The following is a 25,133-nucleotide window of genomic DNA, read 5'->3' on the forward strand; positions in this document are numbered from 1 at the left end:
TCCAAATCAATTCCCTTCCTTATATATTTAGCTCAAATAACTAATCAGATAGCAAGGCTGAGCATAAAGACAGTACACTACAAGTTAAGCACCCAATAGCTAGACATACAAGAAAAATAATCATCACAAACCAGGATAGACCGTCTCCCCAGTAACAAATTCACCTTCTGAAGTTGGAGAACTTGTGAAAACTAGCCACCCAAAAATAGTAGCAAGTATCTATGCAGTCTTCGATGAAGTACAACCACCTGCATCGCCAATATGGATTGATGTAGAGAACTGTTGCAATCGTCATCACCACAACTGTGTAACATACACCGGAACTGATGTAAAAAAACTCCATGTCTATGAAACCATCATCTCCTTGTTCATCTTTAGGCACTGGCTGGGACGACACTGCTTCCTCACTACAATTTTTTTGCAATGGAGGTCCACACAAGAAAGGATTTCCTTCGTAACAGCTTTCATCAAAGGTTCCAAACTGATTTTTTCTCTCGGGTGTCTTACCTGACAAGTTATTGTGCGCCACACTAAGAACTTCTAGTGTGGTAATTTCAATAAGTTGTGGAGGGATGGAACCATTCAAGCTGTTGTAAGAAAGATCCAAACTCTCAATCTGCTTCAGGTTTGAGAATGTTGCAGGGATAGATCCAGTGAGATTGTTGTGTGATAAGTTTAATGACAGTATCTCACTTAAGTTTCCAAATTCTGGTGGGATTGCTCCTACAAAGTTGTTATTGGAGAGATCAATACCAGACATGTAGCTAAGAATTTTCCCCTTGTAACCATAATACATATTTTTAGTTGTAAATTCTATCACCTCTTCTGTAAAGTTAGTCCAATAACCCTTTAACAAGGTGTACATACTCTCCACTACTGGTGGACCCATTATTTCATAATAAGCCTTTTGGATGGACCCTGGTAGTAAAAGAACATCGCGATTCGTGAATGCTTTGTGGGAACTTTCCTTGAAAGTAAGATTTCCTAAACATGAGGGTAGTGGACCAGAGAGTTGGTTTTGTGAAACATCCAAAATGCTTAATTGTTCTAATAAGCATAACTGAACAGGGAGCTTACCATCAAAGTGATTAGATCTCAGAAGAAGAACACTCAATGATGAAAGATTGCCAATCCAATTTGGAATTGAGTTGGTGAAGCTGTTATCTCTAAGATCCATCGTAACCAGGGAAGAGCTGTTATAAAATCCATATGTTAATGGACCGCTCAATCTATTTTTGGATAGATGCACATGGGTTAGAGGTGGTGGACTGAAACAAGATGGTATATATCCAGACAAGTTGTTCTCAGAAAGGTCCAAATATAGAAGCCGGCCAAGCTTACAAAAGTCTTTTGGGATCGGACCCTTAAAATGGTTTTTGGACAAATCAAGTACTTCAAGGTACGTAAAATTAACAAAGCTCCTCGGAAGCATGCCTAAAAATTGATTGTTACTCAAATCCAATATTTTCCATTCTTTCCACCCATATAATGAAAAATCTGATATCTGACCCCGAAAGTTATTACCACCTAGATAGAGATATTCTAAGGTAGAAGAATTGAACACCGAGGTTGATATTTGCCCACCCAAAGTGTTGTTCGACAGCTTGAGACACTGTAATGTTGTTAGTAGTTCTAGTTTTACTGTAGACAATTGATTGTTGGATAAATCTAAAATTTCCAAAGAGCTAATATTTCCTAAACAAGAAGGAATACAACCCGTGAATCCATTCTTAGCCATCCTTAAGCTCTCCATATTTGGAAAGATCAAACAAATATCCTTTGGAATTTGACCGTTCATGTTGTTGTTGGATATATCTAATTCGGTCATTTTCGGATATGGGTGATCTTGCAACTGCAAAGTACCAACAAAGGAGTTCTCGCTCAGATATAGTTGCTCCAATTGTGTATTGTTCTTAAGCAACCACGATGGAAACATTCCAGTGATGTTGTTGTGGGAGAGATCAAGGAATCTTAAGTGGTATTGGTAATAGAGGAAGTTGGGAATTTCTACTTTGAGTGCTTCCGTTGTTTTTGACCAGCGAAAAAAGACTAATTGGAACTTTGGAATCAAATGATCAAAGGCAGCAGGTTCTGCTCCTAGTTTGTTGTTCTCATTGCAGAAGAACTTAAGGCTTGAGTGGTTCATAAAAGGCTTCATTGAAATGGGAACTTCAAAAAGGTTATTTGATAGTGAGAGGAATTCAAGGGATGTGAGGTTGGTAAGAGGACCGGAGGCAATATTTCCAGTAAACTGGTTTTTAGAAACATCTAATAGTTGTAGAGATGACAAGTTTCCCAAACAATTTGGGAGTGAACCTCCAAAATTATTTCCAGAAAGATCCAACTGCTTCAGATTCTTTAATTTACACCAACCTGTACAATTTATGGATATAAAGTCGTTAAAGATGAAAGCAAAGTCAAACATGATAAAATGCTATCATTAAATTGATCATTGCATAGATATAAAGTCATTTTTTTTTATATAATGTAATGAGTATTATTGATTATTAAACATAATTTTAATTACTGATAATACAATCATTTAATTTTATTAGTTTTGAATAATATAATAATTTTAAAAATTATAAAATATTGTGTGTTATTCTTTAGATATGTTTGTTATAAGACTTAAAGTAGATGGGGTGTCCTTTTAACCCTACTCTTGAGTTGCCTGTCACAGACTTGAAACTCGGGTTTTGACAAAATTGATCTTTAGATAGATATAAAGTCCTCATTTTTGTTGATAAAGAAACAATATAATTAAGAGAATGTCATGCGAAGCATTTAGGTAGAAACTGTGTATTATACCTGATCCTGTAAACATATTCTCTGACAGATCTAAAGACTTGAGGGATGAAAGCCCACTCAGAATTGATAAGATGCTGCTGTTCAATCGATTGCCTCCCAGGCCAAGGTTCTCTAACTTTCCCAGCCTCATCGGTAGGAGTTGAAAACCTACAAGATATATAATTCTCAAATTATACATAAAAAATATACAGTGCATAGATTAAGGAAGAAGATAGATTGCAACTATCCATTCTATACATCGTCACTTGTAATTTTTAATCATCCTAGTTTTGATCTCTTTAATATCTTCCTGTCTTATTAGAGAAACAATTTATGGATAAGATCAAAGCTCCATAGATATAAATCTTCATAGATGAAAGCGCAATCAAACATGAAGAAATGCAATCGTTGATTATTATATATATATATATATATATATATATAGTCCTCAATTTTATCGGTAAAAAGAATGTAACTTACTATTGATAGATCCTGTCAGCTGATTGTATGAAAGATCTAAAGACTTGAGAGATGAAAATCCAGTTAGAGAAGAAAAAATGCTATCGTTGCATTGATTCGAACTTAGATGAAGGTTCTCCAGCTTTTTCAACCTTGATGACAAGACTTTGAAACCTGCATGACGTTTCTCAAGAGCATATTGGAAGGAAATAAACGCATAGAAAAAAATGATATGAGAAGGAGAAAAGAAAAGGTTTCAAATCTGAATAAATAACTAAAAGGTTACCATAGAAGCTACCTGATCCTGTCAACTTATTAGATGATAGATCTAAAGACTTGAGAGTGGAAAGCCCAGTCAAGCATGACAAAATGCTTTTATCATTAAATCGGTTTTCACTTAGGCCAAGTTCCCTCAGTTTTGATGATAGGACTTCGAAGCCTGGAAGAGAATCATCAAAGCAAGATAATTGACATTAAACTCCAACCAACCTTCATTTATTTTATGATTATAATTAAGTGCAGAAACATTGAACTAACCTTCATTCTCCAAGCAACCAACCAAACTAGCCCTTCCCAAATCAAGACTTTGCAATTCTTTAAAAGGCAGAAACAAAGATGCGTTGAGAACCCAATCGCCCAAGTTCTCATCTCTTTCACCAAAAAGAGAGACTTGGATCACTCGCCTTGTAGTGTTATCACACTCGATCCCAGACCACTCACAACAATTACTACTGCCCACCCAATCTCCCAAGGAAAAGCCATCTGGGTCGATCAAAGATTGGATCTCCAAGAGACCAATCCTCTCTTCCTCCGAACACCCATAACAACGACCATGCCATTCGCCAACCAAAGTCAATACTGCTACCAACATCCAAGCCCCCATTCTTTTCATCATCATCTTAGATAATTCTATGAACTACGTACTACGTAGAATATTGTTGTTTGTTATGTGCCTTTGGGCAACCATAGAGGTCCGTCCTATTTATACTACACTATGGCCATTTTCACGACTTTATCTGCATATTCTATGTTGTGCAGATGTTTTCTTTATTTCATTTATTTTTGGAATATTTTTGGATTTGAATATTATTTTACTGTTTAGGACGTAGTCTATTCGCCAGGTTGGGAAAAATATTCAAATTAGTTATGTGCCTTATTGACTGGGAGTCCATTATTGTCGTAGTGCTGGGGTGAATGGAAAGAAAATAAAGTACTTTTCAAAAGTTTTTTTATATTACACTCTGGTGTGAAATTGAATAGAGAACTACAAGAAGGGTGTGAAAATGAGTTACTTCTCCAAAAAGAATATATACAATATAAACTTGATCAATGGTTAAAATATTTACTCTCTACGTTGATTTTCTATATTCTAAATTTGAAGAAAACTGATTTATTCTATAAAAAAATATTATTATTTTAAAAAAATAAAATATTAAATTAATCTGAGTTAGTTTCAAATAAAAATTCCAAGACTGGGGCAGAAGAGAAAAATGCTGATTCACAATCAATTGTCACGTTTCAAGGGTGAGAAACATGGCATGAGCCCCACGTTTTGTATTCAAAATATTTACCAAATCTTTGAAATATTTTCGATCATATGATTGAAATCCATTATGATCACGCATTATCAATAAAATTGATTAATAAACCCTTGTAATTTAAAGATAGCTTTGAGTTATTGCTGTGCTCTAATGATGAAGATGTAGGAAAACGATCTCCCTTCTGCTGTCTGGAGCTGGGCATCCTCTCCCTGTAAGAACAATCAACATCTTATCTGGGTTGTTGTTAGTGGCCACGTGAAAAGCAAGGAGCTTGCCACCCATTATAGGATATACCACTTTCTCTTGTATCATATCTACCACAAATCTAAAGTAATTGATGAGAAAGTGGATATATCACTTTCTCTTTAGCACTATTGGCGAAGATGAGTTAAAGCATTAAAAGGTTGTGAAAACGGATGCTTGACTTGCTGTGCCATTTTGATTTTTAAACACGACCATGCAGTAATTTTCTAGTGATTTTCTTATGCACACCGGTGGTTTTCTAGAATTTTTTTTCCAAACAACTCTCATATTATTTAATTGATTATTCTTGTTCAAATGTTTTCATACATGAATACTGTGGAGTATTTATTGCAGTATGAGATAAGGTTAACTCATTGCATTTTCATAAATTGAAAGGATTTCTCTTCTTCTCTTTGTCAATTACAGCACATGCATGGAGGTGTTCTTACTCAGAGTAAATGTTATTGTAATATTTTCACATACACTCCCCTGTTTTGCAACTAATTCACTTATATATCTTGGAACATAGCCATAAATGAAGGGTTCTTCCAATTCAAGAAAATTATTGTTTGATGTCTATGTATTTTGATGTTTTATATTACTTGACTGACACTTGCTTATGTTATTATTTTTTTTTACTTTTTGCTAATGATTCCTCATATTTTTTATATTGGTGTGATTTGTAAGTTCAGGTTCTTGCTCAAAAAACCTATTCGCAAGCATATAACCTGTTAAAATCCCTCGAACACTTAACTACAATAATTTGTTAACTACATGCTACCTAATAAACTAATCATAGCTCCTATAAAATTCAGAATTCTATTATGCTTTTTGAGTTGTAAACTAGTCTCAATTACCTTTTATATAATTTGTAATAAAACCCGAAATCATTCTTGGACAATATTATTGACAGATAGTCCACGTATTCTTTACTGTATCTATTAAATCATTTTTTGGATCAAATAGTAGCCCTGTAAAATACTTAAACTAACAACTTCTAACTTTATTGTCTAATTGTTAACTTGATATTTCTATACCATTAAAGAACAACTAAGCAATTATATTTTCATGATCTATACCACTAAGCAATTATATTTCCATATCATGTTTAATTAATCCAAAACCTTTCTAAATATAATGTTTTTTAATATCAAAATAAAGAAAACATAATGTTACCTCACTACAACATTTAATAGTGTTACCAACATTAAAAATATTCAAATTAGTTTTGTTGGCATGTAACCTCACCAAACAATTTGCGAGGACCGTATTGACTGGGAGTCAATTATTGTCGTAATTGATGAGAAAGTGGATATACCACTTTCTCTTTTTTGTAGCACTATTGGCCCAGATAAGTAATTTCCTGGTGATTTCCTTATGCATAATGGTGGTCTTCCATAATCTTTTTCCAAACAATCCTCATTAGACTCGGCTTGGGGGTTAACTTGGGTTAAGGTTTGTATCATGGTTTTTTATTAGGTCCCACATTAGTTTGGATTAACCTTAATTTTATGTGTGTGTCAAAACGATATTACTTTTTATATATAAACATAAATAGGAATCCGAAGTTCTTTCATAATCTTAAGAGGTAGTATATTGATAGTCGAACCATCATCCACCAAAATACAATTCATCATCTTTCCATCGACATATCTTTTAATAAAAAAAAAGCTGATTATCGAGTTTTAATCCAAGCAACATATCTTTATCGTTAAAGGATATCTCTGTGGTACATAAACCAACCTTGAGACAAGTTGAAAGAGTTAGTCATGACAGGCTTAGTAAGAGTTTTCCTTATAGTTTTCTCATTTTTTAAGTTAAATTAGGAAGAGATCAATGAGAAACTGAACTTGAAGATGGACTATCATTGTTAACTTCTTGATCAGAATACTGCAACATGGTGGTCCGAGCAAAAAAAAAATTAAGAAAAAAAATAGCGAAAACAAATTAATTAAACAAGACAGACTTAGGATTCCACAGATAAATATAGTTACAACACTTCTCTATTGAAACGGTCAACAATAAGGCTAAGCTATGAGGTCAACACACTAAAAAGCACCCATTAGCTGTACACATTCCACTGATGTTGTTGTGGGAGAGATCAAGGAATCTTAAGTGGTATTGGTAATAGAGGAAGTTGGGAATTTCTACTTTGAGTGCTTCCGTTGTTTTTTACCAGCGAAAAAAGACTAATTGGAACTTTGGAATCAAATGATCAAAAGCAACAGGTTCTGCTCCTAGTCTGTTGTTCTCATTGCAGAAGAACTTAAGGTTTTGAGTGGTTCATAAAAGGCTTCATTGAAATGGGAACTTCAAAAAGGTTATTTGATAGTGAGAGGAATTCAAGGGATGTGAGGTTGGTAAGAGGACCGGAGGCAATATTTCCAGTAAACTGGTTTTTAGAAACATCTAATAGTTGTAGAGATGACAAGTTTCCCAAACAATTTAGGAGTGAACCTCCAAAATTATTTCCAGAAAGATCCAACTGCTTCAGATTCTTTAATTCACACCAACCTGTACAATTTATGGATATAAAGTCGTTAAAGATGAAAGCAAAGTCAAACATGATAAAATGCTATCATTAAATTGATCATTGCATAGATATAAAGTCCTCATTTTTTTTTATATAATGTAATGAGTGTTATTGATTATTAAACATAGTTTTAATTACTGATAATAAATTTTTAACAATCATTTAGTTTTATTAGTTTTGAATAATATAATAATTTTAAAAATTATAAAATATTGTGTGTTATAATAACAATCATTGTTAACTTCTTGATCAGAATACTCCAACATGGTGGTCCGAGCAAAAAAAAAATTAAGAAAAAAAATAGCGAAAACAAATTAATTAAATAAGACAGACTTAGGATTCCACAGATAAATATAGTTACAACACTTCTCTATTGAAACGATCAACAATAAGGCTAAGCTATGAGGTCAACACACTAAAAAGCACCCATTAGCTGTACACATTCAAGAAAATTGCCGACAAGTTTCGAACTAACACAATTTTGGGCCAAGAATGCAAGAAGCAAACCATTGATTCCCCCCACCAGCAACCACAACAAATCCAGTGCTCCCATGCTAAGATCCTCTGAAGTTGGAGAACTAGCGAAATTTAATACAAGGCTTCAACACTCCGAAGCCTGCTAGAGAAATATTAAAGCAAAATAAGTAGCATTAAACAACAGCCATTTCATCAGTTTTAATTTTAGCATAACACAATAATATGAACCAACCTTGATTCTCAAAGGCACCCAACTAATTCAGTAACCTTCAAATCAAGACTTTGCAATTCTTTGAAAGGCAGAAACAAAGATGCGTTGAGAACCCACTCGCCTAACCCCCAATCCCCAGCACCCCCAAGAGAGAGTTGGATCACTCGCCTTTCAGTGCTATCACACATAATCCTAAACCACGCAAAACAATTACTGCCCAGGTATTTCGACAGTTATGGCTTGTGTGGGTTTTGGTTCACGATGGAGATGATGGATATAATAATGTATTTCGACAACAAAACTTCCAATTCTTGTAGAGTTCTTTATGGAAAAGGGATTGCGAAGAGGGGACTCTTTATCAGCATCTCTTTTCAATATAGCGACTGAGGGTCTTAGTAGAATGCTAAAAAGAGATGTGAATCGGGACTTATAAAAGGTATTTGTTTTGGTCACTTTCAGTTTGTAGATGATACACTCATCTTCAGTTCATATGATTTTCCATCTCTTCAAAACATCAAAAGAACTATGTGATGTTTTGAGTTGATTTCTAGGCTAAAGGTTAATTTCCATGTTGTTAATCATTTTGGGACCCCATGTTTGTTAGAAGATTGACAAAAGCAAATGAAAGAAATATGTTTGCTAGAAGATTGACTCTGTTTTGGATTTTGGGAATGAATCATGTCCAAATATTGAAGGAATTATTTGAAAGATTAAGGAAGTACAAGTTAAAGCTTAACCATGCAAGGTGTTCATTCGGGGTGAAATCTAGGAAGTTGTTGGGATTTAGGATGAGTGACAAAAGGATAGAAGCGGACCTTGGTTAAGTAAAGGCTATTTAATCTATGCCAACTCCTAAGGATGAGAAGGATGTAAGAAAGTTCTTAGAAAGGTTGAATTACATTGCTCGGTTTATATTCCAATTAACCATGACTTGTGACCCAATCTTCGATTGTTAAGCAAGAAGAATCTCGGAATTTGTAATAAGAGTGTGAAGAAGCTTTCAAGAAAATCAAGCAGTACCTCCTGATGAAGATGTGTTTTCAGTTGAGGAAGGAAAATTAGATTGGTGGACTATGTACTTTGATGGTGTTGTAAACGTATGTGGTAATAGAGCTGATGCAATGATAATCTCTCCTAATAAAAAGTAGTATTCGGGTTTAGTTAAGTTGCAGTTTGGGTGCAATAACAACATAGGAGTATGAAGCTTGCATTCTCGTTTTAGAGGTGGCATTGGAGCTGAATATTAGAAAAATAAATGTGTATGGGTACAATAACAACAATATCCGATTTTTATTATTTGCCAAGTGAAAGGAAAAGGGCAAACCAAGGACGAGAAGTTGGGACCTTACCAAGAATACCTGTCTAAATTGGCTAGAGAAGTTGAGGAAATAAAGTTCACCCATTTAGGAATGGAAGGAAAACATTTTGTTGATGCTTGGGTCACATTAACTTCTATGGCTAGAATAGACTTTGGGCACAAGGTACAACCGGTACACAGTGATATCAGAAATAACCCAGCTCATTGTTGCTCAGAGTAGAGGGAAATAGATGGAAACCCTTGGTACTATAATATCAAGAATTTCATCCAAAAAACCAGACATATCCCATGAGGGCATCCAAAATCAACAAGAAGACGTTGAGAAGGTTGGCAAGGGATCTTGATGGGGAAACTTTGTATAAGAAATCATCGGACAGAACTTGGTTGAGATGTTTGGATGATGTAGAGGCAAAAAGTGGTGAAGAAATTTATTGAGAGATTTGATTTGTCAGTATGGTCCACCAGAAAAAGATTATAATTGATAATGCCCAGAAATTCAATTGGCAAGATGATAATAGAACTCTGCGCTAAATTGAAAATCATGCATCCCAATTCCTTGCCATGTAGGCCAAAGATGAATGGTGCGGTAGAAGCTACTAACAAGAATGTCAAGGAGATTATTTAGAAGATGGTAGTCACGTACAAGTGTTGGCATGAAATGTTGCCATTGGCCCTTTACGCGTACCGCACCGCAGTCTGAACCTCAATAAGAGCCACCCTATATACGTTGGTATATGGAAGGGAGACGATAATGCCTTTAGAAGTGGAAAACCCCTCATTAAGAGTATTGGTAGACTTTAAGTTTAGAAGAGATGGAATGGGTAAAAGTTAGATATGAATAGTTGAATATGATCAGTGAAAAGAGATTAGTTGCAATCTGTCATCATCAAAGATGGCCTAATCATATGATAAGAAGGTCCGACCTCGAGGATTCCATGAAGGAGACTTTGTACTGAATATGGCCTTTACCAGAAGAGGATCAAAGTAAAAGGCCGCCAAACAAGGAAGGCCCTTACGTTTTAAAGAAAACATTCTCGAGAGGAGCTTTATTTGTTATCTAGGATGGATGGAGAAGATCTAGTTAAACTTGTGAATGATGACTCTATAAAGAAAAACTATGATCCCCGGTCAATAATAAAGTTTGGCCATGAATTTTCTAAACCTTTCTTCATAAAAAGCATGATCTCATCGCATTTGAAATCTTTTACTCTTTTCTTACACATGACTGAGGAGATGACTCCATCAATTGGAGAATCAAATCAAATCAAAACTTGACATATTTTTGCACACCACACTGGGGGGCAAGGAGCGTACGAAGTGCACATAGGGGCCCAAAGTTAACCAAAGCCCAAAAGAGGTATCATCATAAAAACTTCTGAAAAAGCATCTTTTATGGGGATTGCTAATTGCATTAAAAGTTTCAGTTTTCATGAACAAAACCAAATCTTTTGAGTTTTCCTTTTGAAATAATAATAAAAGACAATACTCAATGGAGCAAGAAAGGGCCCCAGAAGAAACCAAAGACCTCTTCACCAAAAGGATAGGAAGTGTAGCGCGTGGAATATATTCTGGTTCGAAAAGGACAGGACATGCAAATAAATGGAAACCGGAGCTCAAAGACGGCTACAATGGAAAGGGGGACCTATGTTTCAAAAATAGGTAACAAAAGCATGCATACTATACTGTCATAAACATTAAACTGGCAGGAAAGGTGGCGAAAACCAAACTAGTTCCAAGTATTTGGGAACCACTGAGATACAGAATCTAAGGTCAACAGAACTACGGAGGAGATTGGTGAGCTAGCACTACTTCATTCCTTGAGGTCACCCGACATTGAGACCATTCCTTAGAAAAGCGTGGAGTTTTCTAGGAATTTTAAGAGGGGCCGGTTACCTGATATTGAAACCGTTTCTTGGAAAAGCATGGAGTTTTTTAAGAATTTTAAGATGGGCCGGTCACCTGATATTGAGACCGTTTCTTAGAAAAGCGTGGAGTTTTCTAAGAATCTTAAGATGGGCAGGTCACCCGATATTGAGACCATTCCTTAGAAAAGCGTGGAGTTTTCTAAAAAAATTTAAGAGGGGCTGGTCACCCGATATTGAGACCATTCCTTAGAAAAGCGTGGAGTTTTCTAGGAATTTTAAGAGGGGCCGGTTACCTGATATTGAAACCGTTTCTTGGAAAAGCGTGGAGTTTTCTAAGAATTTTAAGATGGGCCGGTCACCTGATATTGAGACCGTTTCTTAGAAAAGCGTGGAGTTTTCTAAGAATCTTAAGATGGGCAGGTCACCCGATATTGAGACCATTCCTTAGAAAAGCGTGGAGTTTTCTAAAGAATTTTAAGAGGGGCTGGTCACCCGATATTGAGACCACTCCTTAGAAAAGCGTGGAGTTTTCTAGGAATTTTAAGAGGGGCCGGTTACCTGATATTGAAACCGTTTCTTGGAAAAGCATGGAGTTTTCTAAGAATTTTAAGATGGGCCGGTCACCTGATATTGAGACCGTTTCTTAGAAAAGCGTGGAGTTTTCTAAGAATATTAAGATGGGCCGGTCACCTGATATTGAGACCGTTTCTTAGAAAAGCGTGGAGTTTTCTAAGAATCTTAAGATGGGCAGGTCACCCGATATTGAGACCATTTCAAATTTTGGAGTTTTTCTAGAAAATCTGATAGGGATACCATTGTTTAGGAAAGGCAGTTGAGATTTGGCAGGATCAGACGGTTTATCTTTACAACACTTACTACGCGAAGCACTTGACAAGTTTGTCTTCGTAAGCATTGTAAAGAGGGGGCAGCTGTTGTTACTCATTTTGGGACCCCATGTTTGCTAGAAGATTGACAAAAGCAAATGAAAGAAATATTTTTTTCGAAACTCTGTTTGAGCTGTTTTCTGCTCTTTTTTATCCTTCCCCTTTTGCTGCTAAAATCATCAGGTTTTCTTAGACTGATCAGAAGTCTTCATAATGCCAAATTCATTCCTTTTTTATAAGGTCTTTAAGGGTGAATAAATCCCTCAAAAGTGGAAATAAAAAAACCTGGTTTTGCTGCTGCCGCAATATTTTTTGTTCCAGCTTAGGCCCTGTTTCTGACTTGGTTTCGTGCAATATGTGACCATCCCAGCTATATTCTGTCACTCATGACATGTTGAAAAATGGACCTACACCTTTATTGGGTCCTAGAGCTCACTGTTCTTATGGCAAACTCTCAGTCGAACTAGGATGCTTGGCATTGTCAGTTTCCTGAATTTAGATCGGGAGACCCTTTTTGACCAACCAGATTGCGGCCCGTTTCTATCCTATAAAACGATTATATCTCACCTTGAATCCTTCGTGAAAGTTGTAGTCCTACACACATAGAGGAATTTAGGCTTTCGAATCGCTTGATTTCGATATCAGAAGCTCGAGATATTCCTGTTTGAATATCTGACGTGAAAGTATAGAATTCTGCCGCGAGCAGGATTTTGACCCAAGTTTTGCACTGAAATTTCTGCTGCCATCACTCTTAGGATACTCTCAGTCATATCGGGATGCTCGACATTCGTCAGTTTTTGAATCGGATCAGGAGACCATTTTTACCGACCAGTTTTGCGGCCCAATTCTGTCCGGTAAAACGATTATATCTCACCTTGAATCCTTCGTGAAAGTTGTAGTCCTACACACATAGATGATTTTGGGCTTTCGAATCGCTCAATTTCGATATCAGAAGCTCAAGATATGCACGTTTGAATATCCGATGAGGAAGTGAAAATTCTGCCGCGTGTTTGTAACCTTTTTTTGGGGTCCCTGCAAATATAATTAATAATAATAATAAAAAAAAGGAGCAGAACCCAAAGCAAACGGAATTGTTCCTCCCTCCCTGCAGCATGCAGATGGAGACCCTAGGAGTGGAAAGCAGCGCAGGCACGCCCTGCAAGGCCACGCCTATCGGAGACTTCGCCTGGTGTCCCCTGCTCCCCATGCGCAGCAGCGTCCCAGCTTTCCCCTTTGCCTATAAATACAGCTCTTAGCAGCTGCAGAAAGGGGGGAGTTTTTTTTTGAAAAGGGGGGAAGAGTTTTTGAAAACGGGAGAGAGGGCTGGAAAACTAAGAAGGAGGGGAAAGTTTTGAACAAAAGAAAATGGCAGAGAAAGGAGAAGAGGGGAAGAGATAAACAGTAACACCACCCCCATCAACGCCCGATTCTCCCCTACGGTTCAACAACTTCTTTATGACCAGCCAAAACCGTGAGCCATAAACAGTGTCAGGAGCTTGGCTTCACATTCCAAACAGACGGCTTTTCTCTGAGTCCTACACCAGTACGCAGCCATCTCCAGCTTCAGCAGCAGCGTCATTTTCAACTCCGGCAGCCACCGCTGACTCGCAGCCCCTCAATCACCAGGAGTGGTTACTAGCTGCAGCAGCAATCCAGGATGGCGACCAGTCTCGTCCCTGCCAGCAGTTGATCCCAGTCATCTATATCTCTTCCAAGTCGCCAGTAGTAGCTTTGCTTTCTTCTCTGCACTGGGAGCAGGAACCAGCAGGGGAGCGGTCATCACTAGTTGCAATTCCTCAGCCACTTTGAGCAGTAATAAGCAAGAACAGCACAGTAGCCGTATCCTTCCTCCCCAAAGCAACACAGCAGCAGCCCACGGGAAAACAGAGAAGGAGCAAAAACAAAAACAGAGGGAAGAACGTCATCCAGCTCATCATTTTCTTCATCCCAACAGCCACGCCAAGAACTGTTGAGAGAGGAATACCGAAGAGAAGAACAGGAAGGAAACGGAGAAGGGAGGAGAACATGAAAAATAAAAAGGAACGGAGGGAGACATGAAGGGGAATTGGGCAGCATAGGAAGAAAGAAACAGAGAGTTGGGAAACCTTTTGAAAAAAAAAACAAAAAGAGAATACAGAGGGAAGAACATCCATTCCGCAGCGCCATCGTCAGCTCACCATTTCCTTCGGTCCAGTAGCACCAGGAGAAGAGCCGCACCAGCGCTGCCAACGACCTCATCATCTCCTCCATCCCAGCAGCAGCAGCACCACCAGGAGGAAAGGCAGCCGCAGCAACACCAGAGAGCAGGAAGAGTAGTGGCAGCAACACCACCAACCGCACCAGGTCATCATCTCTTTCGGGCTTTGCTTTCATTTTTTTTACATATAACACTTGCAGAACAGGGAAGAAGAAAGAGCAGAAAACCAAGGAGAGAGAGCGACAAAGACGTAGAGTAAAGGAAAAAACAGGAAAACTGACACCAATACAGGACAGGAGGAAAAGATTGGAAACAGACGAACGCAGACAGCTTCTTCGTCTCCAGGTTCGTTCTCTTCACCTTCTGTGTGCATTTGTTTTCTTTGTATTTGACGGGGTCTCTTTGCATGCATTTTAATTCTGTTTCCATGCATTTCACCTTGTGTGCACTGTTCAAGTGAATTAATTCACTTGAACAGTAACCCGCCAGCTTTGATTGAACTGTAACCTCCCGCACTGTGTAATCTTTTGCTTTGTGTTTGCACTGTTCAAGTGAAATTTAATTCACTTGAACAGTAACGTGGCCTTTTGCATGTAATTTGCTTTGCTAATGTTACATTTGCTTTGCTAATGTGTGAAAACGGGGTTACTGTGCATGTGCACAGTAACTGGAAAAATAATTACCCGGTTATTATGCATGTGCATAGTAACTGTAAAATTAATTAACATGTTACTGTGCAGAGGAACAGTAACACTGTTATTGTACAGTGAACAGTACCAGTCGTGTGGTTTGGGCTGGGCTGAGTCCAGCCCCTGTAGGAAGTGGGCCCATTTTATGTTGGGCTGATTTCGGCCCAGTCTCTTTGTGGGCCGGGTCTGGCCCGTTCGGAAAATTTTCTTTAAAAGAATGATTTAAATATGTGTTTTCTGAAAGTTTGTTGATGCATTGTTTATCAATATCTGTTTGTATTTTTTATATGGTAAAGATACAAGTCCGGTATGAAAATACCCGGTTTTCGTCGAGACATCAAAAAAAATATAAAATAAAAAATGTTTTGTTTTCCTGCATACGGCCAATACCCTAACATTATTTTTATGTTTTTTTTATATAAAAAACAAATATTTGAAGTTTTGAAAATGTGTTTTCGCATGGATTTCTTAAACACAACAAAAATCATTTTTCTTGCATTTCTGGATTTTACAACATGTTTGTAAAACTCCAAAGGGTATTGGCCAATATTCCAAAAAAATATAAAAATCTTATTTTGGGGGAATTCATCTATTATTCACCGCTAATGTTTGGATAAAGAAATCCTTAAAGGACGGATATCCAAAATATTATTGGGAATAATTTGTTATTATTCACTGTTAATATTTGGATAAAGAAACCCGGAGTGGTAAATATCCAAAATAATTTTCTAGGAATAATAAATCCGCACAAATCCTTGAAAGAAGCCTTGATTATAATAGAGGACATTTCAATTTTTTTTACTCCACGGTTTAGAGCCGTGAGAGTATAAAACACTAAGACAAAAAATAGGTTTTTAAGGCACCCTAGATTTCATTCATCAGAGCAGACTTCTCCTAGGAAATTGATGGGATTAGAGAACATCAACACCATAACATTTATAAGGCAAATCAAACACCAAGCAGCTTACCTTAGGTAGGGCGTACTAGGGGTGCTAAAACCTTCCCTTTACGCAACCAGTCCCTTGCCTTAGAATCTCTGAAAGACCAGTTAGGTTTCCTAGTGACCATAATACTAGGTGGCGACTCTCTTTTTCACAACAGAAAGACCCCAACATCGAATCCCCGCTACGGAGGAAGTGTCGCCGCGACGTCAAGCTCTCGGGAGGGTGCGACATTCCACAAGAGCTCAATCACTAGAACTATTGTTACTTATTCAACTGCTAGCAATCTAATATGTAGGATGGAGGGGATGCCATTTAAGTATTTGTAGGATATGTTAGGTATACAATGTCTCTGTGATATGGACATCATCATTTTTTATATGTCAAATTCTTACTATTTCCTCTTTTGTTGGACTGCCACCAAGGCTTCACAACAATAATGAGAAAAAAAAAGCATGTGAAAGGAAAACGACTTAAGCTTATAGTGTTGGAATATTGCCAATTATATGACTGTCATTGTCAAAGAAGATGGCTGCCATGTAAGAGTCAAAGAGGGCTGCTGGTGCAGCATTTGCAGCCCCTTGACATTGTCAAAGAAGGAGGCTACAATGGTGGGTTGTTGGTGGCAGCTGCTAATGTCTAAAGAAGCTGCACCAACCATTGACAAAGAGCAACCACCATTATTGACAAAGGAGCAAGAGGAGCTGTCATTGAAGCCTATAAATAGACACCAAGAGTGCAGCACAAAATGAGAGAGAGAGTCTTGTAGTAGAGCTACAAAAGAGAGAAGAAGAGGGAAAGAAAGAGAAGGGCTGCCACTAGCAGCCCTGCTGCTGTATACAGCTGCTGCCCTATGTAGTAATTAGAGATGGGAGTTGAGTGGATGTGATCCTCCTCCGTGTGTTGTATTCTTTCTCTATCTCTAATAATATTGATCTCTCCCATGGATGTAGGCAATTATCTGAACCATGTTAAATATTGTGTCAGTGTGCTTAGCCTCCTTTGAGCAATGATCATGAACACCACCGTTCCGCATGGGGAGCAGAAATCCCCAACAATTAGTATAAGAGCCACCACAAGTGGTTTCTCCCACCAACATATAGGCCCAAATAGTTTTGAGAATCAGGTTCATGAAGAGTTAGTTGTCTTTGCTGTGGTGGCTAAGAAAGTTCTAGAGGAAGCACTTGAAGAAGTAAGTGCGGTTTTGAAAAAGTTTCAATTTGTTTTTCCTCTTAAGGTTCAAGTAAGAAACACACTTCAATATCATTATGCGATATTTTTTTTGGTTAATAGTCGAAATATTATGCGTTATTGTATTCCTAATAGAGGCCCTCTTAGCAGACATACCCAACCCACAACTATTCCAGAATAAAATCTTCACTGATAAATGATTTTAAACCTTACCAAGTTATACTGCAAAATGGAATTCTTGGGCTGCATTCCGATCTGCAATCTTCCTATATATCCACCTGGCTTCTAATGTCTGCTGTCAAAACTGTCAAGTCCTCAGCATTCCCAAAACCCAAAGCAAACAACATCCTCTGCACCTCATCTTCAACAATACATTCTGCAATTGCAGCAGAACTGTAAGTTATGATGTAACGAAGACTCCCTTTTCTGATTCTAGAATCCAGTGAACCCGGTGATTCCACCTCACGTTCATCCTCCACCCGCTGAAGACTTATACCATTGAAAGAGAAAAGCTCCACCTTTAGGTGTAAACTGGATTGATTGCATCCCATCAGAATCACGTGGGCTTAATTAATGGAAGGAACGAGCAATTGTCAGTTTTAAAAGTTTGGTTTGTAACAATCATTGTAATTTCAAATCTCCATACTCCTTCCATATAAGCAAGTAATAATAACAGAGAATATGTATATATCTCAGTGTTGTTTTACATTTTATATAAGATATTACAGTTTAATGGAAGGAACGAACAATGATTGTTAATAAAAAGAAGACTTGCTACTTTCTTTATGGAAATAACGTGTGGAAAATCATGTCTTAATTTTGATGGTGATGGCAAAATCAAACAGTATCGTTGATAAAATGAACCACAAATGATATTATTTCTAAAATACTTCTTGTCATTGTCATGACAACTAGTCTTCTTCTTTTTCTTTCTAAAGAGTGTATTTTTTGTAACACAATCAACAAGTAAGATCGATGGATAGGAATTAATTTGCAGTGTGGGATGGGTCTGTGAGACTTTTGCCATCTGCATTTTTTACACGATATAGGCCAGTGAGATGGTCCATGAGACCATTGCCCCGTAAGCGTTTATGAGTTCGTGAGACCATTTCCATCTGCACATTGGTCCCTGGGACCGTTGCCATCATGAATTATATTTCTAGTTTATTATTAAAAAGAATTCTATATACTACAACTAGCTTAAGAAAGTCATGTTTATCAGGATCATAGAGTAAAAAAATGAAAAAATTGAATTGCATAAAAGTATCACTAGCTTAAGAAAGTTATGTAATCTGCATTTTTCCTCGAGGAGAGGCAGTGAGACGTCCTCTTCCAATCATCGTGCATTTTTTCCACGAGATGAGATGGGTTCGTGGAAAAACTTTGGTTTAATTGGGAATGCTGTTATTGATTGGAAACTTTTTAATTAAAATAAATTTGATTACTTGATTGGAAGAAATCCTTAAATGTTATTAACACAAGAAATCAATTTATTTTCTTAAGAAAAAAATATTGTAACCATATAAGTAATTTATTTATTTATTTATATTAATGAAATAAAAAATAGTTTTAAATCTTGTGGTATATTTCTTGTCTTTAAGAGCTATATATGAACTTATATCTCAAAACTTGAAAACTAATATAAAGATATTCAGTGATCATTGAGTGTGTGTGTGTGTGCATATAATCCTTTTCAAAACAAAAAGGATTTTGATGGAGATCGATCAGGATATTGCAACAAATTATCCACGAGATGGGTCGGTGATACCATTGTCATCATGCAATTTTTCCCACGACATGGGGCTGTACGCTTGGGGTTCTAAAAAGCTATGGTTTTTAATTTCATTACTTCACGTCTAGAATGGCAGGTATATTTTATTTCAATTTAAACAATGGAATAAATTAGAAGATATTTCATCTCGTTCAGAATTTTATCTCATTTCATGAATTTCACCTAAATTCTAACCGGAATATTTTGGTTCTATTCCAGCCATTCTATTATGATCAAATAATGTTTAGTTTTGGGGTATCAATCATATTTCTTAATTTCATTGTTAGATTAGAATTAAAATTTTACGAGGATTCTCCAAATATATATTTATATCGCAAGTTAAAATTTTAGGATAATTAGAGTTTAGAAAGAATTTGTGAGATTGCTGATGATATTTTCATAATTTTATTTAAATTCATATTTTTCTTTCGTAAGGTTATTTTTTGTGTCTCTTTTTATTTTTTTTAATTTTATAATTCAACAGTAGGTTTATTAAAAATTAAGATTCATAATTTGTTTTTATTTGTGGTTATTATAGTCTCATGATCTAGGTCACGGATTTAAAAGATTAACCTAGATTAACCCGGGTCGATCCAATATATTGATGTTTTAATATTTTTAACAACAATAATTTTAATTGACATTTAAAAATAAACTAACTTGAAATTATACAATTTAAATTTCAAATATAAGTAAAAATAAAGAATTGAATTGATATGACCCAATCGATTTGATGAATCCAAAGTATATATAGAACAATCCAAAATGACACATCAAAAAACACAAAAACCAAAATATATTGTTACAATTAAAAAAATAAAACACCAATTAAAATGGAATTGACAACCTTGCTTGATATAAGCCTAAACTCCTCGCTACCATTTGCAAGAGATAGTTACTTATACCAGTAGCATTTTAGTAATGATTGGTCAGAATTTATATTAAGATGGGGCTATTAGTTTAAATGTTGATGGACAATGATTTTCTTGGAAGGATAGGTGCCTCTTGGTAGCTTGAAAATATACTTTTTCTTAATGTGGCACATGTGCGATGAAAAAATCCATTCTCAAATCCTAAATATTGGTATCCTGGAAAAATCAGAAAAATGGGGAGACAAGGAATTCTTGTCTCTTATAAGTGGGAAGTAGAAATGCGAGTCGCTACCTAGTATTGTGGTCACTAGGAACCCTAACTGGTCTCAGAGATCGGGCACAAAAATTGGTTGAGTAAAGGGAAGGTATTAGCACCCCAAATACACACTACCTAAGGTAAACTGCATTGTTTTATTGTCTGATAAAATCTAAGGTCTTCTCCTATTTTTTAGTTGTTGGTCTACCTATGGTTTAAGAAAAGTCCTCCTTGATAAAGAGATCCTTATCTTATCGGGTAAATCCTAACTATTCTAATGTCAACAAAAGAATTTAATATCCGGAATACATCTTATGTATAAGGTCGTAACCCTGGATAATAAAAGAAAGAAATAATTTTTTTGAAAATTTTGAAATATTGGTCTAGTTCTCATGACTTTGATAAACTGATTATTAAAGCTAAAATGCATCTTAATACATATTTTTGAATTTTTGTTATATAAAAATATGATATGATTTTTTTTCTTTGAGATAGGTGACCGTATGCATGAAAATAAAAACATGTTTTTTTTTTAATTTTCAATGTTTTGATGAATATTTTAATACCAGATTTGTAAAATACAAACCAATACTAAAAAAAATTCAATAAAAAATACGGAGGAAAATCAAAGTTTTTTTGAAATGATTTTTTTAAAAAAAAAATTTTAACTGGCCGGGACCCGACGCAACCATTTTGGGCTGGGACGATGCTATTCAGCCCAGAAAACTAAAACAAACCTGCGGTCTAGCGGTGCTGCCGGTGGCGGTGAACGGTGTTGTAGTTGCGACCGCAGCGTTGACTGGCCGGTGGTTCTTCTTTCTTTCTCTGCGTTTCCCCTCTGCTTTTCTTCTCTTCTGCTATGTTCTTCTTTTTGTTCCCTGTTTTAATCTTTCTCTCCCTCTCTAGTCCTCTCAAACGTCGCCTGGAGCTGCTGCCTGAAGATGAAGACGAAGTTGAGGGTGATCAGTGCTCTGATCGGGCGACGTTTCTTTCTTTCCTTCAGCTACTATTTTCGTTTCTGATTCTCCTTTTCGTTCAATTCTTATCTGCACTCTTCTTCTTCTTCGTCTCTGGTTTTTGAAACGACGAAGACGATGGCAACGCTGGTACTTCTGGTCTCAACAATTTCCTCTGCTTACATTCTTTCCTTCTGCTCGTTTCTGTCTCCCTCTCATGTTGCTCCCCACTTTCTCTCCTGTCCTGCTCGCTCTCCCTCCCTGTCTCCTCCTTTTTTGTGTCCATCTCTCCTCTGGCTTTTTATAGCTAGAGGATGCATGCTATTCGGGATTTATTGTAGGAAGGTTGTAACGGCCGGCGTGCATCATGGTGGTGAGTGATATCAGCCGTGAGACGTGCTCCCCTAATTGAAGCAGCTCCACCGCTAACGTCTTTACTGCCTTTTACTATAGAAACCGTTTTTGATGAAGAAGGTAATGAACAGTTGTCAAGGAAACGGTATCATTTTAAAATTCAAAATGAATATTTCTGATTTGGTCATTGGATTTTTTGCAATTTCATATCAAGCCCCTGGATAAATTGTAATTGGATCCCTGGATTTTAGCCCCATTTACAAGACAATCTTTGGTTCTGGATTCATGCGATTTGACCCTCAATTGATCAATAAACTTCTAATTTCTTTAATTTAGCCCTTGACTTGGTCAATTGCAGCCCCTTTATTTACACGCCTTTTTCTGGTTTGGTCATTGGTTTTGATTTTTTCAATCAAGTCTCTAATTAGCCATAAAACTTGAATAATTATGCAATTAAGCCCTTGATTTGACCAAATCAACTCTTTAAAATTATAATTGCACCCTAGAACTTTAATTTCTTCTAATAAAAGCCTAAATCAACATAAAACTCAATTTTTCTTTCAATCAAACCCTCCATAAATTCAATTAAACCCTCAATAATTGAGTCCATAAACATCTAATTTTGGATATACTTTTTAAAAATTGAATTTTCTTTGTCAACAGGGCTTTTATTAGGCAATGATATACTATCAAATTTTAATCTTTGCATTTTTTTATCTCCTCAACTAATTTTTGGCCATTTTTGGGCGATCCGACAGCTTTTCTCACTGCAACATATATTATTTATTTATTATTTAATTTTTAATTTTTTTTACTCTTACTTTTTGTATTTTCTCCTTTTTTGTGTGGGGATCCAAAAATATGTAACAACATTTAAGTTCAAATCTATTAATAAAAATATAGTTTTATTGAATTTGTTTTAAATTCCGTGAATATAAGTATTCAAATTGGAAAAAAAAACATTGATACAAGCTTTTAAATAAAAAAATTATAAAATACATATAATTTGTATTTGTCATTGTCTCTTTTGCATTGCTAACACTTAAAAAATTGAATATATAATTCCAGTATGAATAACATCAAAATAGATTTAGCTATATGACATAATAATACCTGTTTATTTTTTTATTTTCAAAATATTTTTAAAAATTAAATTATTTTAAATAGATAATTTTTGAATCATCAAGTAGTGGAACAAAGAAAGAGCAAATAAAGTGAAGAATAATCAAAGTGGTGCGAGTCCACATCAATTTTTGTTCAAGTTTTTGGTATTAATCTCTTCATCCATTTACATCCATAGAAAAGAACATCACCTTTTACTTTTCTTGTCTCTTCTTGCTTGGAAGATAAGGTATGTGAACTTTCAAGTGCCACTCATTTTAGTACATGGACTTGGTTATTTGATCAAAGCTTCATCGCAAGTTAAATTTGTTTAATTAAAAAAATTATATATAGATTTCTTTAATATATTTTTTATTTTTTAAAAAATAAGTTAAAAGTAAAAAATTTATATACAAATATAGTCAAATAAATCGAGAATTATGTGTGTTAATAAATGAAAAAAACCATAAATGATGACTCAAAATAAAAACTAAAAAAATCAAGAGACAGTTATAGATCAAAATATTTAATTTCACAAGACATGACATTTGCGCAATTGTATTTTTCTAAAAATTCAAATTAAAATAATTTTTTTATTCAATCAAACGATAATAAAAACAACACACATATTATAACTTGATTGAATAAAATAAAAGAAGAAAAAATAATATGCAATGTTATACACATTAGAAATATTATTTGAAAATAATTTTTTTATTTTTAAAAATAAAATTCATCTATACTAAAGATTTTTATATATTAAATTTAAAAATAATATGCAAGACTGTACATAACCCCTTTAAAAAGAAAAGTAATAGAGAGAGAACAAAAGTGGAACATTTTGGAGAAAAAACTAAGTAATTAACCGAAACTTATGTTCCTTCTTGAAACTAAGTAATTCATCAAGTTTATTTATTTATGGAAAAAAACATGAATAAAAGGTTAATGCTAGGCACATGACGATGATGGATATAGAAGACTTGCTACTTTTTTTATGGAAATTACTTGTGGAAAATTTAGGCCTTGAAAAAAATTGAAAATAAAATACTATTAATCGTGTTATTTGTATTCTGGCAACAAAACTAATATAGAGACCTAATTGATAAAAATTCATAATTAAGAGCAAGTATTCAAATTACTGTAGTATATCAGTCCTTAAGGCGAGGGTAATGCTATGTTTCCCATTTGCAAGTGGTGGAGATATTGGAGGCCACTCTCCCTGGATCAATTTATTGCTGTTGATATTTCTTCACCGTCGATCTTGGAAAGCCCAACATCGAATTCCAGTTCGTGGAAAAGGCATGCACCAAGGACCATATGTTCTTTGCATTTGAATGTTAGTAATATCGAGGTTTACTTGGTCAATCCAGCGTGCAATGATGATGGAACTACCTTGTCTACCTTGATGCCAAGGTATAGATTTTGTGCATAGAAGATTGTCTGTGAGTAATAGAGCTGGTTGCCTGTGTACAATTAGTATGCTTTGGCAGGAAGACCCCGTGACTGGTCCTTGGATAGCTGAGAAAGCCAAGTCTCTGGCAACTTCAGAGGAATCCAGGAGCAGGAAAGAAATCAAGGTGAAAGGATATGAATTTGCTAGTGCAACTGCTGCAAAGGATGTAGGAGACATAAATTTTCGAACTAGAGAAGAGTTAATTTTTAGCTCTGCATTCTTCTTGCATGTTCATCTATTTCCTGTTGTGGTTGATCTTAGCAGTTCTCAGTATAGTAATTTGCATTTCCTTCTAGATCAGATGATTAATGGATTATCAGGCACGGCCTGCAATGTAAAGCATGTTTGGGAACGCGGTTCAACCCGTGTTCCCAAAAAAATTGAATTTATTTTTTGCTAAAATTTAATATGGTTTGTACATTCTACATTATTTTAATGTAGTGATGTCAAAAATAATTTTTAAAAAATAAAAAAACATCATTGACATGTATTTTGATACAAAAAGGTTATTTAAAAAGCACCCGTAACCACACTGTCAAATAAGCTTGGAGTCAGTGCTAGGGAATCAACAAAGTTAACTCATTGTATTTTCATAAATTAAAGGGATTTCTCTTTTCTTTGTGAATTACAGTGCATACATAAAAGTTTTCTTACTCAGGATAAATGCTATTGTAATGTTTTCACAGAGACTCCCCTGTTTTGCAACTATTCACTTATATATCTTATATATCTTGGAAACAGAAAAGCAATCAACAAAGAGTAAGGCATCTTCTGAAGAAACAGAAATTTAATACCCTAACCTAAGCAGCAGGTAGAAGGCAAAAACTGAGCACAAATATTCAGGAAGGGACAAACGAAAAAAACCAAAAAGAAGGTAGAGAAAAATACAGACTCAAATTCACAACACCCATTTTCTTTCTATTGGAACACTTTAAATAGTTTATTAAATTTATAATGATCTGATTTCTATGCATATGAAAAAATCAACTTAATGATCAATTCTCTATAATTTACGCATTACTAAAAAATCCAAA

The 25,133-nt window shown here is 35.6% G+C and overlaps 1 protein-coding gene and 1 long non-coding RNA gene across 2 annotated transcripts; both read right to left on the reverse strand.

Moving 5' to 3' along the window:
• LOC133700839 (cuscuta receptor 1-like) lies at positions 1–4,257 on the reverse strand. The gene is made up of 5 exons (XM_062124532.1): positions 3,784–4,257; positions 3,545–3,685; positions 3,268–3,420; positions 2,809–2,955; positions 1–2,373 (listed from the first exon to the last, which is right to left on the reverse strand). The coding sequence occupies exons 1-5, from the start codon at positions 4,142–4,144 to the stop codon at positions 161–163; spliced, it is 3,015 nt and encodes a 1,004-aa protein (XP_061980516.1). The 5' UTR covers positions 4,145–4,257; the 3' UTR covers positions 1–160.
• Positions 4,258–7,861: 3,604 nt separating this feature from the next.
• LOC133700794 (uncharacterized) lies at positions 7,862–8,688 on the reverse strand. Its single transcript, XR_009843483.1, has 2 exons — positions 8,273–8,688; positions 7,862–8,179 (listed from the first exon to the last, which is right to left on the reverse strand). It is a non-coding gene; the product is annotated as an uncharacterized LOC133700794 (long non-coding RNA).
• Between the last annotated feature and the right edge of the window lie 16,445 nt (positions 8,689–25,133).

This window comes from Populus nigra, chromosome 8, assembly GCF_951802175.1.
Source record: "Populus nigra chromosome 8, ddPopNigr1.1, whole genome shotgun sequence".
Lineage (NCBI taxonomy): Eukaryota > Viridiplantae > Streptophyta > Magnoliopsida > Malpighiales > Salicaceae > Populus > Populus nigra.